Here is a 13770-nt window from a genome sequence, read left to right as displayed (position 1 = left end):
AGCTGTTTATGATTACCTCCAGCAAACAGTTTTTTTTGTACATAGGAGAGCATTTGAGATTATTATTTTTTTGTCTGCTTGCCTTGCAAGAACTGAGAGTGCTGTGGAATTATATTATGGAGAGAGAGGCTTACTGCTTACCACTTTTTTCCCCCTTTTGTCTTTAGAATTATCTGCCTCAGTCTAAGCGACACTTAAAAATGTAGGCCTACAAAAAAGTATTTTATTTTATTTTCCTACATAAAAAGACCTCAAGGGAATCCTTTGAATGTTTTGTCCAGGGTCTCATCACTGTGTTCCACAGGTTGCCATTAAAATAATAGACAAGAGCCAACTAGATGCTGTGAACCTGGAGAAGATCTACCGGGAGGTACAGATCATGAAAATGTTGGACCACCCGCACATCATCAAGTTGTACCAGGTAAATCGCTCCTCTTAAAAAAACAGTATACAACATACATTCCCTTTTTATTTGGTCCTCTGGGTTTTTGTCAGTGTTGGAATTCTGTCCTCATACTTGAGTGAAAGTAAAGATACCTTAATAGAAAATGACTCAAGTAAAAGGGAAAGTCACCCTGTAAAGTACTACTTGAGTAAAATTCTAAATATACTTAAGTATCAAAAGTAAAAGTAGGAATAATAATTAACCAAACTGTGTATATATATATATTATTATTTTTTTTTTAACAGATAGCCAGGGTCACACTCCAACACACAGACGACATTTAAAAACAAAGCATTTGTATTTAGTGAGGACGCCAGGTCAGAGGCAATATGGATGACCAGGGATGACCAAGTGTGCGAATTGGACCATTTTCTCTCCTGCTAAGCATTAAAAATGTAACAAGTACTTTTGGATGTCAAGGAAAATGTATAGAGTAAAAAGTACATACTTTTCTTTAGGAATAGAGTGAAGTACAGATACCCCCAAAAATGACTTAAGTAGTGCTTTAAAGTATTTTTCTGAAGTACTTTACACCACTGTTTTTTTGTATAAATTTGCAACGCCTACGGTCATTCAGGATATTTTCTAATAGGTTAGCAAACATCTCCAATCTACCTGGCCTTCACAGTCCTAGACCTTCATAGATATCAGAGCTGACGTCTGACTGAGTTAATGACTAAACAACCAACCCTCTGCATCTTCAAGCAACGTGTCAAGGTGCTTGACAGAATTTCACCCAAACTGCACTGTAGGTTTCAGCCTCTAGTGTAAATAGCAGAAGGGGAAAGAAATGTTCAGCTGCCAAGCTCTATCATCAGAGGAGGTCCTACTGGTCAACCTGAAAAGCCCACCCCAGACTTCACTTTATTACATAAGACTTTAGGTCACTTTGGTCATTGGCAATGTGAATAGCACTTCGTTATTACACAACCAAGTGGCTCGGGTCCAGACATTGATGTGTAATCATTGTGTATCATTATTTCCAACAGCTCTTCCATTCAAACGGCTTGGGTCAATTAGTAATTTCCTTTCAGGCCTCATGAACAGAGGGCAGCAGGCTCGGCAGCGGCTCTCTTCTCGCTCTCTCATCCCCAAACAACCAACCCCCCTTGGGGTCTTTGCTTCACAGGATGCCCCCTCAGTGGACTCAGAGACCCAAGTTTTACACACACACACAGCTCTTGCTTCGACCACTGTTTCAAATAAACTCCTCATCCCCACCATCAATATATTGCCTATTTGTCCCCATCAAGCATTCACAACAACACAGAGAAGTTGTAGGCTATAATGTTGTCCTTTACATGGGACAACAATCCATGTCATTCCCTCATTTGTATCATTGACAGAGTATTCTGGCAGAATTTGGATGATTAGTGCCATGTGGTCGGCATGTTATGAAAGGCACTGGGGAAAGTCACATTGGTTATCCCTACAGCGTCTTTGATAAAGTCATGGAGGCAGTGGCATATTGGTCAGAAAGGGTGCAGAGCAATGGGTTAGTGTGCCCAGATGGGCATTTACATGAAAGAACCACTTTGGGGGATGTGAATGTATCTGATTCATTAATGCATCTCTTTTCCTCTCTCTCAATTTAGCTCTCTTCATCCCGTTGTTTTCTTTGGCTAATTCTGTGCTGATAGTGCCAGCGGTGTGTGTGGGAGGACACCAGGGTATGCGCCCCAAAATGGCACCCTATTCGCTATGTAGTGCACTACTTCCCATAGGGCCCTGGTCAAAAGAAGTGCGCTTCATAGGGAACAGGGTGCCATTTGGGATGTAGACCCTGGTGTCCTCCCACACACACACCGCTGGCACTCTACAGGGAATAGAGGAACCGTTCAACCATGGAACAGAACATCGTTCCTTGTTCTCTCATATTTGTGTCATTTTTGTAATTCCGAAAAAAAATTATGACTTTTTTGTTATTGTTGTGTGCAGCCAGTATAAGCCGTTTACTCTGCTGATCAGTGCAAGTTTGCATTCATTCATTTGTTCTTTATGATCCTTTCATCAAGACTGTTCTGCGGTTCTCAGTAGGCCCACGTCAGCCAGCCTAATACTATTCCAGGAATCCATGCACAAGCATTATCAGATGAATTTACATCTTAACAGCACCGAGGTCATTGCTGAAGTTGGTCTTAATCTGTTTTGCTGTGTGCTTATTGCTTACTCATTGTTTCCTTCCCCCTTTCATAGGTAATGGAGACCAAGAACATGCTCTACTTGGTGACGGAGTATGCCAAGAACGGGGAGATTTTCGGTAAGTGACGCAGACGTACCAAGCAAATTTTTACCCGACGACAATGTCGAACAATTTTTGCATAAATCTCTAAATCGCAATCAGTGTAGATGAAGGGGAGGATACAGGTTAAAGAAGCAGTTTTCAGCCTTTTAAGCCAATTGAATTATGGATTGTATGTGTGCCATTGAGGGTGAATTGGCAAGACAACATCTTTAAGTGCCTTTGAACGGGGTATGATAGTGCAGTGGATCCCAAACTGTGGGGCATGCCTGCAGGGGTGTTTTTTTTTTTAACATTTTTTTAAGGAACTTACAAATTTACAAATTAGGTAGTGCATCATCAGTTCCTCTTGTCATGCTAGTCGTGGCATACATTAGAGAGCTATTTATAACTTCTAGATAATGTCCGGATCAACTAGCCCATGTCAGCTAATGTTTTTAGCTGACATGCTAGGTTTTTTTAGCCAATCGATTTTGTAGTAATGTTTTATAACTCAAATATCACATGAATACACATTAGACATGGCAAAATGTATAGAATTTGCAAGAACACTTGATTTAAAACTGCAAAATGTTCTCTGCAGCCAATGACAAAATGTGCTTTAAACCAGCAACATTTTCTCTCTGCCAACAAGAGGGGGGTGAACAGTTTGTGTCATGAACAGTGCTTGTGCCCATATAAATAAATGTGGCGTGCATGAAGGAGGGGTGCGGGATGTTCCCCAATGCTGAATGCGGGGCCTGAGTGAAAAGGTTTGGGAACCCCTGTGGTAGTGGGTGCCAGGCGCACGGGTTTGTGTCAAGAGCTGCAACGCTTCTGGGTTTTTCACACTCAACAGTTTCCTGTGTGTATCAAGTGGCCCATCACCCAAAGGACATCCAACCAACTTGACACAACTATGGGAAGCATTGGAATCAACATGGGCCAGCATCCCTGTGGAATGCTTTCGGCACCTTGTAGAGTTCATGCCCCAACAAATTGAGGCTGTTCTGAGGGCAAAAGGGGGTGCAACTCAATATTAGGAAGGTGTTCATAATGTTTGGTGTACTCACTGTACGTTCCTGATAGGCTTTTGCTTAATCAAAAAGGAAGGCTTCTTTCACTCTGTCTAAGGACAGGTAGTAGGACAAAGGAATGCCTCCACCTGTTGAGAGACAATGAGATGATTTTATTAAATCTTCCCTTGAGCTCCTCATCATTTGCATATCTTGCGCCTAATCCTACTTTCAGTGAAGATTGATTGTCATAGGTGAGAAGCATTGCGTTAAACCCATAGAACTAGAATTCTATGATATATATATGATTATGAACCACGTAGATAGTGAATTTAGAGATGATTTCCTGGTCTTGTGTTTTGACTAAACAAGGCTGGTAGTTTGTCCAAATACCCTTGTTTATGTTGTTGTGCCACTTTGATGGCACCCACAGGGAGAGGGAGAGGGCAAGGAGGAGGAGGCACAGGTTAATAGAGCTTGTCTGACCTCCATTTTCAGTTCAGGGGTCAGTCAAAACAGCCTTTCCTCAAATACCCTTCTGTATCTGTACAGAGTTGTTACAGGCTTACCTGTCTTCTATATACCCACCAAATAAGACCTAAGAGAATATCATATGATGTAGGTAAAGATGCGAAATGTGAATGCTATTTTACCCCAAAGCACATTTTGTTTTTTGTACAGTACATGGACCTCACAGACAGGCCTTCCCAAGGCAAGCCATTTCCCAATGGTTATGTAAAGTGATTTTTGTATTGATGAATTGTGTTGCATGATGTTTGACACATCATTGTACTGTAGGCAATGCAGAGCTGGGTACAGTGACTCCTGTTCTGTGTGCTCGAAGGTGTGCACAAGTGAGTGGGTTGGTTAACCTTTGCCCCTTAAAAAGTGGAAAACAAACAATTGGTGGGATTCTACTACTGGACTGGAGCGGTTATTGATATGAAAACGCTAGATAGCCTAGCCGTGAAGAATGAATAAGAGTCTGGTCATGAAAGGAGGGCAAAACCAGAAGCCCTAGAAGTAATCTATTAGGACTTATAGAACCAATCTTGATGTACCATTGAGGTATGAGGCGCATGTTCTATCGCTAACAGACACGCCATGCTCTCTGGTCTGCTCCAATGAAAATCAGCGCTGTTGCCACCAGCCATCTTGGTTATACAAGCAGCGTTTTCTGGTTCTCTCATTTATTTGTTTGTGTAGAGGGAGGAAAGGGAGTGCTTGCTTGACACATGAAGGATGACAGTTTTTTTTTTACACGTGGAACAAAGTGAAGTGATGCAGGGCACTCAGCAAAGTTGTCTTCCTTATCCGTGCCAATGTTTATCCTTCTGGAAGGTTCTCCCATCTCCACAGAGGAACTCTGGTGCTCTGTCACCTCCCTGACCAAGGCCCTCCTCCCCCGATTGCTCAGTTTGGCTGGGCAGCCAACTCTAGGAAGAGTCTTGGTGTTTCCAAACTTCTTCCATTTAAGAATGATGGAGACCACTGTGTTCTTGGGGAACTTCAATGCTGCAGAATTTTTTTGGTGCCCTTCCCCAGATCTGTGCCTCGACACAATCCTGTCTCGGAGCTCTACGTACAATTTCTTCGACCTGGCTTGGTCAACTGTGGGACCTTATAGACAGGTGTGTGCCTTTCCAAATCATGTCCAGTCAATTGAATTTACCACAGGTGGACTCCAAGTTGTAGAAACAGCTCAAGAATGATCAATGGAAACAGGATTTACCTGAAATCATTTTCGAGTTTCATAGCAAAGGGTCTGAATACTTATATAAACAAGATATTTCAGTTTGATTTTCCGCTTTCTCATTATGGGGTATTGTGTTTAGATTGAGGAAAAACATTAATTTTAATCAATTTTAGAATAAGGCTGTAACGTAACACATTTTGGAAAAAGGGAAGGGGTCTGAACACTTTCCGAATGCACCATTTCTTGATTACATAAATATTCAACCCCCCGTGGCGGGCCGGGTGCATGCACGCTGACACGGTCGCCAGTTGTACGGTGTTTCCTCCGACACATTGATGCGGCTGGCTTCCGGGTTTAGCGAGCAGTGTGTCAAGAAGCAGGGTCGTATTTCGAAGACGTTTGGCTCCCGACCTTCGCCTCTCCTGAGTCCGTACGGGAGTTGCAACAATGGGACAAGACTGTAACTAGTACCATTTGGATATCATGAAATTGGGGACAAAAAGGTATAAAAAAATAAATAAAATCCATCCCATTTTAATCCATCCCATTTTAATCCATTTGAAATTCATGCTGTAACACAACAAAATGTGGGAAAAGTACATTGGTGTGAATACTTTTTGAAGGCACTATATGTGACAGGTCTTTTTTGTTCTTACACACACTCCGTTCTTCGGTGGTGTGTTTGTGTGATTTTTGCCTAGTCAGAGTAATGCATGTTTACAGAGGGTCGGAGTAGGGAAATGTGGCAGTGATTCTCAAGTGGTTGATGCCTTATTTTGGATGGTCATCACGTGTTTGTGTGTGTGTGCGCAAAGCAGCGATACTGCACTAAATAAACAAACTGTGTTTGACACTCTTCTTCTCCCTGTGTCTGGGTTAAGCCAGGGTCAAGCTCAGACCTGACACTGGTGTTGATTCTAACAACAGCCATCTTGTTTTCACCACGACCGATAAAGAAGGGTGCAGAGTAGTGGCGAGTGAATGGGACAAAGTCGACTGCATTGAGACCGGGTCCACATCCCAAATGACACCTTTATTCCCCTTTAGTGCACTTCTTTTGACCAGGCCCCATAGGGAAGTCCATAGGGCTCAGGACTCTTTCTGGGGCTGTATTGAAAATGTGGCGCCTGGAGGACTTGTCTTGCAATCAGCCCACGACAAGCCCATTATGATAGAAATAGACTGGGCTTGATAGTTCATCAGTGCAGCACTCCAACTGAAGGGCGGACAGTACATTTGGGTAACCTAATTTCAGAGAATTCTTAGATTGCTCTGCTGATCATGTCTAGGTATTACAGAACCATTTTGGCCCTACTTATTGTTCTTATTGCACAATGTAATATGGTTATATAATGCATATTTATATGCTTTTCGCCATCAACATCATCACTGAGATGTTCAGGCGCCAGCAAGCAGCACAATAGCTGACGTAGGTAAACAGGATTATGACGTTCTGTTTTCTTCCACTATAAACAGACATTCCTTCCACTTAACATCAATCTAAAGATCCACCAAACCCACCAAGCTACATTTGTGCAACTTGACTTAGTAGCAGGCTGTCAAGTAGTGTCTGTTAGTGGCTTTGTGAAGCCAGTTCTTTATCCAATCACCAGAAAGCACTTCACCCACCTATCTGTTATCACTGCTTAAAGTCTTTTTTATAAGCCTGCTGCTCTCGGTCCGTATCCATCCAGCTTTGTCCCAGACTCGGTGTCAACTAGCTAGCTGTCTGGGAGGAGATCTAGTCTGTCTGTCCATGTCCATCCCATAGAATTGGAATTACTAAGACGGACGTTCCTATACAAGTCAATGACTTACAGTTCCAGTAGGTCTATTTCTACAATCCATCCATCCCAGCCCTATGGACTTTGAGTCTGGCAGGGTGGTGGGCCAGACACAGTGAAAGCAGCCATGCCAACCTGTCTGCTGGCTTGTCAGCCTTACCCACCCACCAAGCTGCAGGAGTTGATCAAACCTGGAGAAATTGGGTCAACTACAAATAATGAGGAGGAACAGAACCGCCAAGCAGAGGAGGAGGAAGGGGGGTGGGGAGGCAAGGGGACATCAATTTGAATTTGAAAAGGGGGTAAAAAAAAAAAATGTAGGCCATGCATATTCAGAAGAAAACAATACTGGAGAGTAGCTGGGTTTAATTGACTAGGCCTAAACACATCTGTCTTCCTGAGAGTGTGCCACGGCGAGATTCATTTTGGCTGTCAACTTCTATTGTCTGCTGCAGTAGTTGGGTCTATAATTTTTTAAATTCTGTTACTCAGTAGGTATCGGGTGTTTTTTTGTCTGAGCTGAAAAGGCTTGGCTACACTGTTGACTCACCTAGCTGACACTAGTAGCATCGTTTTGATGGCTGATTGACCTGGGGCATGCTAGGCAGTGTTGAATTGTTGAATTGTGTAGCGTCTGCGTACATCTTTACTTCCGTACTAAATTTCAGGAAAATAAGTTTGGAGCTGAGACATTGCAGGATTGATCGGGAGAGAGGGAGAGAGTCATTATTTCCCTTGTTCAGTGGGCAGGCTCCCCCTGGCTTGGCTGTCTGGATGCCGGCCAGCTGAGAAATGTACGGACGCCAGGTCCTGCTCTCGCTCGGCTTTCCAATCTCTTCAAAACCTGAGCAGCTGTTAAGAGATTACACATCTACCCAACAAAACTGGAACACGGTGCTCTTCTGAGATTTTCCCTCGTTGTTTTTAACACCCTGTCCTGGACCTGTGATTCATCATTCATCCCCCCAGTCTCTCCCACTTTCTCCCAGAATGCAGCACTTCTTTGACTGAGTACACCTGACTGTGCTGCCATGTTGTTGGTCCTCCTCCTTGCCCCTTCTGACGTTGAAGCAGTGCATTACTCATCCATCCACTGGTGTGACGGTAACTGCTGTGACAAGCTTGCTTTTTGTGTCATTAGCCCTTAGCGGAAGCACTCTGGAGCGCACCAGACTCTGTTGCTCACGTGTTAATGGAACGGCTTAGCGCTGTCAAGGTGTTGGGGATCAAGGCTAGAGAGCAAAGTCATGCCGTAGATTTAAGTCAACTGTAACTTGGCCACTCAGGAACATTCACTGTCTTCTTGGTAAGCCACTCCAGTGTAGATTTGTCTTTGTGTTGTAGGTTATTATTCTGCTGAAAGGTGAATAAAGCGGCTCCGTTCGGAAAGAATACTGTATCTTTGTGTCTGGGTGGTTTAATACATCATCCACAGCATAATTATTAACTTGACCATGCTTAAAGAGATATTCAATGTCTGATTTGTTATTGTTATCCATCGTCCAATCACTGCCCTTCTTTGAGGCTTTCGACAAGCTCTCTGGTCTTTTTTGTTGAATCTGTGCTTGAAATTCAATACTTGACTGATGGACCTTAAAGAGATTGTATCTATGGGGGACAGAGGAAGGAGTGGTCATTCAAAAAATCATCTCAACCCCTATATTGTATTTCTCATGTCTATTTCAGTGCAATAAAAAATAGTATCTAGCACAGTGAACATCACTTCTATTGTCCAATGTAAGTGTCAGCTAATTCCAGCCAAATGGGTATCCAGGATCCAAAGGCCAGACTTTCTCTAGCGAGGGATTGGTTAGGTACTATAGGGCAAGAGGCCCTGTAGGCTTACTACTCAGTATATGCAGAGAGGTTTATCACAGCTGTGTTGTGTAGCTGCAGTAGCCCACCCACCCAATCTCCGTATTCAGAGCACCTCGCCACATTCCCATGCCAAGTGAGTTTTTATTTATTTTTTATTAGAGACACGCGACAAAGTGAAGCCTCAGTCAAGAGGGGAAACAATATGGAATATGGCACCCTCTCTAATCAGTGTCATGTTTTTCTAATTCCCTCTGAAGTTAACCATTCATCAGAAGTACTGTACTGTCTGGCCATAATGTCAGTTTCCTGGAACTTTAGCTGTATGCATTCTCATTTGCATAATGAACTGGATATGAGGGAATTATAATTCAGATTGATGGATTTAATGCTTGATATTTCCCTTAGGAATAGCCTAACTTTGCAGTTGCTCCATTTTTCATTTTTTTCACCCTCTCGTGTGAGCACAGGGTGGTTGGTGCTGTTGAGATGACTCAGACTCTTTAAAACTCGAACTCTGGTTGGTCTCCTGAAATGTTTTGTATCGTTGAAATGTCTTGAACGTAATTTTGCCCTTGTACTGTAGAGGGAAATGAGTTCCCATTCCTCTCTGTCTTTCTCCCTCCATGCTATGTGAGGGTGTGAAATACAGAGCTGCAAACATGGCTGCCTGCTGGTTGCAGGTGTGAAGATGCCATCATGACACGAGTTCCCCAGAGGCTGTTGATGAGTGATTAATTCTCTCTCCCATTATATCTGTTCATGGTTGTAATTGACGGGAGGAAGTCTTAACGAGTTTTATTTGATTTGGAATTTGCGGATGGTTACAATTCAAATTTTACGTTAGAATAATTAGCTAAATACACTCATACCATCATGGCCGCCTAGTCATCCCCAGCTTCCAGTTGGCTCATTCATCCCCCCCTCTCTCTCCTGTAACTATTCCCCAGGTCATTGCTATGAATGTTATCACAATAAAATAGAAACAATGAGGCTATACACAAGAGGTACCGGTACTGGGTCAATGGGCAATGCTCAATGGGCAATGCTTAATGCTTATGCTTAGTCAAGGTCATTGAGGTAATTATGTATATTTGGAAAGTAGTCAGACCCCTAGACTTTTTCCACATTTTATTATGTTACAGCCTTATTCTAAAATGAATTCATATGTTATTTTTCTCATCAATCTACACACAATACCTCATATTGACATGGCAAAAACAGGTTTTTAGACATGTTTGCAAATGTCTTTCAAATTAAACTGATCACATTTACATAAGTATTCAGACCCTTGACTCAGTACTTTATTGAAGCACCGATTACAGCCTTGAGTCTTCTTTGGTATGACGCTACAAGCTTGGCACACCTGTATTTGGGGAGTTTCTCCCATTCTTCTCTGCAGATCCTCTCAAGCTCTGTCAGGTTGGATGGGGAGCGTTGCTGCACAGCTATTTTCAGGTCTCTCCAGAGATGTTCGATTGGGTTCAAGTCCAGGCTCTGGTTGGGCCACTCAAGGACATTCAGATATTTGGCCCGAAGCCACTCCTGAGTTGTCTTGGCTGTGTGCTTAGAGTCGTTGTCCTGTTGGAAGGTGAACCTTCGCCCCAGTCTGAGGTCCTGGGCACTCTGGAGCAGGTTTTCATCAAGGATCTCTCTGTACTTTGCTCCGTTCATCTTTCCCTCAATTCTGATTATTCTCCCAGTCCCTGCTGCTGAAAAACATCCCCACAGCATGATGCTGCCACCATGCTTCACCGTAGACATGGTACTAGGTTTCCTCCAGACGTGAGGCTTGGCATTCAGGCCGAAGAGTTAAATTTTGGTTTCATTAGACCAGATAATCTTGTTTCTCATGGTCAGTCATTTTTAGGTACCTCTTGGCAAACTCCCAAGTGGGCTGTCATGGGACTTTTACTGAGGAGGGACTCTACCATAAAGGCATGATTTGGTGGAGTGCAGCAGAGATGGTTGTCCTTCTGGAAGGTTCTCCACAGGGGAACACTAGAGCTCTGTCAGGCCTTTATGACCAAGGCCCTTCTTCTCAGTTTGGCCAGGCAGCCAGCTCTAGGAAGTCTTGGTGTTTCCAAACTTCTGTGTTCTTGGGGACCTTCAAAGCTGCAGCCATTTTTTGGTACCCTTCCCCAGATCTGTGCCTTGACACAATCCTGTCTTGGAGCTCTAGTTACAATTCCTTTGACCTCATGGCTTGGTTTTTGCTCTGACATGCACTGTCAACTGTGGGATCTTTATATAGACAGGTGTGTGCCTTTCCAAATCATGTCCAATCAATTTAATTTACCAAAGGTCAACTCCAATGAAGTTGTAGAAATATCTCAAGGATGATCAATGGAAACAGGATGCACCTGCGCTCCATTTTTAGTCTGTCTGAATTCTTATGTAAATAAGGTTTTTCTTTCTAAAAACCTGTTTTTGCTTTGTCATTATGGTGTATTTGTGTGTGTGTGTAGATTGAGATTATTTATTTATTTAATCCATTTTAGAATAAAGCTGTAACAAAATGTGGAGAAGTTAAGGGGTCTGAATACTTTCCAAATGCACTGGAGCTAGGGGTAAAGTGACTATGCATAGATAATAAACAAAGTAGTAGCAGAAGTGTGTGTGTGTGTAGTTAGAGTCCAGTGAATGTACATCAAGCAAGTTGTTGTAGAATTTTAAACAGGGTCAATGCAAATAGTCTGGGTAGCCATTTGAGTAACTGTTCAGCAGTCTTGTGGCTTTGGGGTAAAAGCTGTTAAGGAGCCTTTTGGTCCCAGCGATGTTGTGAGAGTTTGGGCGAAGTGTTTGCTGTTGGAGAATTTTTGGACTTGTCACCATCGCTGAATACTAATTCAAGAAATATCAACAGAATCGAGACATGATGGGTCCGTGATCTTTGGAGATGGATGGGGAGGTTTCTTTAACATGTACACTATTCAAACAAGATAAGCCAAGCCCCCAACATTTAATTTAAAAAAAAATTTAACCTTCTATTTAATAACTAGGCAAGTCTGTTAAGAACAAATTCTTATTTACAATGACGGCCTACGCCTTATGCGACTCCCAATCACGGCCGGTTGTGATACAGCCCGGGATCGAACCAGGGTCTCTAGTGACGCCTCTAGCACTTAGATGCAGTGCCTTAGTCCGCTGCATCACTCTGGAGCCCCAAAATAGATTCCAAGTGTTTGCATTTGTCTCAGGAAAATGGTCCGTGGCCCAAATTTGTTTCCACCCGTTTGTCCCTTAGAGAGGCAGCGTAGGGGTCAGAACAGAAGAGCGTCATGCAGCTCTTTGCACGACATTGCAGCACCCAGGGACATTGGAGTTAGGTCATCTTGGCTCTTTCTCACTCCCTCCCCCTCTTATGTGCTAATGCACAAACAGCAGGGCAGTTCTGAGTAACCCTCCTTCTATCCCCTCCTTAAGTTAGCTGATGAGGACATTTTCAATGTTTTCTGTGTATTACAGTAAGCTTAGGCAATAATGTGTTTGTCACTGCCCAGCCCTGCCAGCTCACCTCAGCTCTCCAGCTGTAAACTGAGCGGAGCTAGCCAGGCTGGGCTAGAATGTGTTAGTCGAGCACTGTATGCGTTAGTTGGGCCTGTAGGGTCTGCGGGCTTGGCTGGCTGAGGTCTGAGGGCCTGACCCAGCACTCCTGGGTGTGGTGACTGACCACATGATTACGTCCGTGGAGGGGGGGTGTTTACTCTGCTGCCTCGACCCGACCACAGAATCACAGGCCAGGCTCCTTATTGTGGCTCATCACTGTCCTTTCCTTTGTAGGCTGGCCGGAGGAGGGGTGGTTACTGTAAGAATAGTTGAGAGAGCTGAGGTGTTCCATGCCACTATGTGATTGTACTATACAACCATGGCAAACCAAACCCAAATGGAATTGTACTAGACTATTACTGTTCAGGCATGAGCAGAGTGTGGATTCTGTTAGGCACACAGATGGATTTGGTCTAATGTGTAGTCTAGCAAGCTTTAGCTAGGAAGAAGACATGGAGCACACACAGGCCTACAGTACATGTTTGAGGGCTACGCATCCTAGCCACCCTTGATTTGAATGTATGCCAGCTGTTGAACGACTAACCCTCTCCCCTCTAGACTACCTGGCCAAACACGGGCGACTGAGCGAGCTAGAAGCGCGGCGCAAGTTCTGGCAGATCCTATCAGCGGTGGAGTTCTGCCACAATCGTAACATAGTCCACCGAGACCTGAAGGCTGAGAACCTGCTGCTGGACGGACACATGAACATCAAGATAGCAGGTAGGTGGTCAGTGCAGTGAAGCCAGACATTTTTGTGTTTTTTCCTTGACTCCATAACCTGTCATGAGAGACCAGACATTTTTCTGGTCAAGTCACATGGTCAAGAAAAACTCCTGTACTTTCTCATCGCTAGGGTTCCAAAATTCCCCCTGTTTTCCAGAAATCCTGGTTGGAGTCCTGGCAATTTTTGGAAAGTGAGCTGAATTTTGCAACCCTACTCTTAGTGTTTCAGGGGAACTTAAGACTAATCTAAATTGTTAGATTACTTGTTGGTTATTACTGCATTGTCGGAACTAGAAGCACAAGCATTTCGCTACACTCGCATTAACATCTGCTAACCATGTGTATGTGACAAATACAATTTGATTTGATTTGGAAAGACCAGTGGGATGGACTGTATGAAAATACCTTGTGTAGAGAGAGTTTCATGTTCACAGTTGTGAAGATCCTGTAAATCGACATAGGCCTAGAAATTGTGAACCAAGTCTTTTATATATAGTGCGAACAACTTCACAACTTGTTTT

General features: G+C 43.5%; 1 protein-coding gene across 2 annotated transcripts in view; it reads left to right on the top strand.

The window, feature by feature from the left end:
* LOC115141478 (serine/threonine-protein kinase SIK2-like) overlaps nt 1-13770 on the top strand; it is a 57715-nt gene that overhangs the window by 5516 nt on the left and 38429 nt on the right. For both annotated transcript variants that reach the window (XM_029680373.2, XM_029680374.2), the window contains exons 2-4: nt 305-421; nt 2642-2705; nt 13085-13246. In XM_029680373.2, coding sequence (XP_029536233.1) covers nt 305-421; nt 2642-2705; nt 13085-13246 — 343 coding nt within the window. The remainder of the gene's footprint in view (nt 1-304; nt 422-2641; nt 2706-13084; nt 13247-13770) is intronic.

This window comes from Oncorhynchus nerka, linkage group LG14, assembly GCF_034236695.1.
Source record: "Oncorhynchus nerka isolate Pitt River linkage group LG14, Oner_Uvic_2.0, whole genome shotgun sequence".
Taxonomy (NCBI): domain Eukaryota; kingdom Metazoa; phylum Chordata; class Actinopteri; order Salmoniformes; family Salmonidae; genus Oncorhynchus; species Oncorhynchus nerka.
This window is presented reverse-complemented; position numbering and strand designations above follow the sequence as displayed.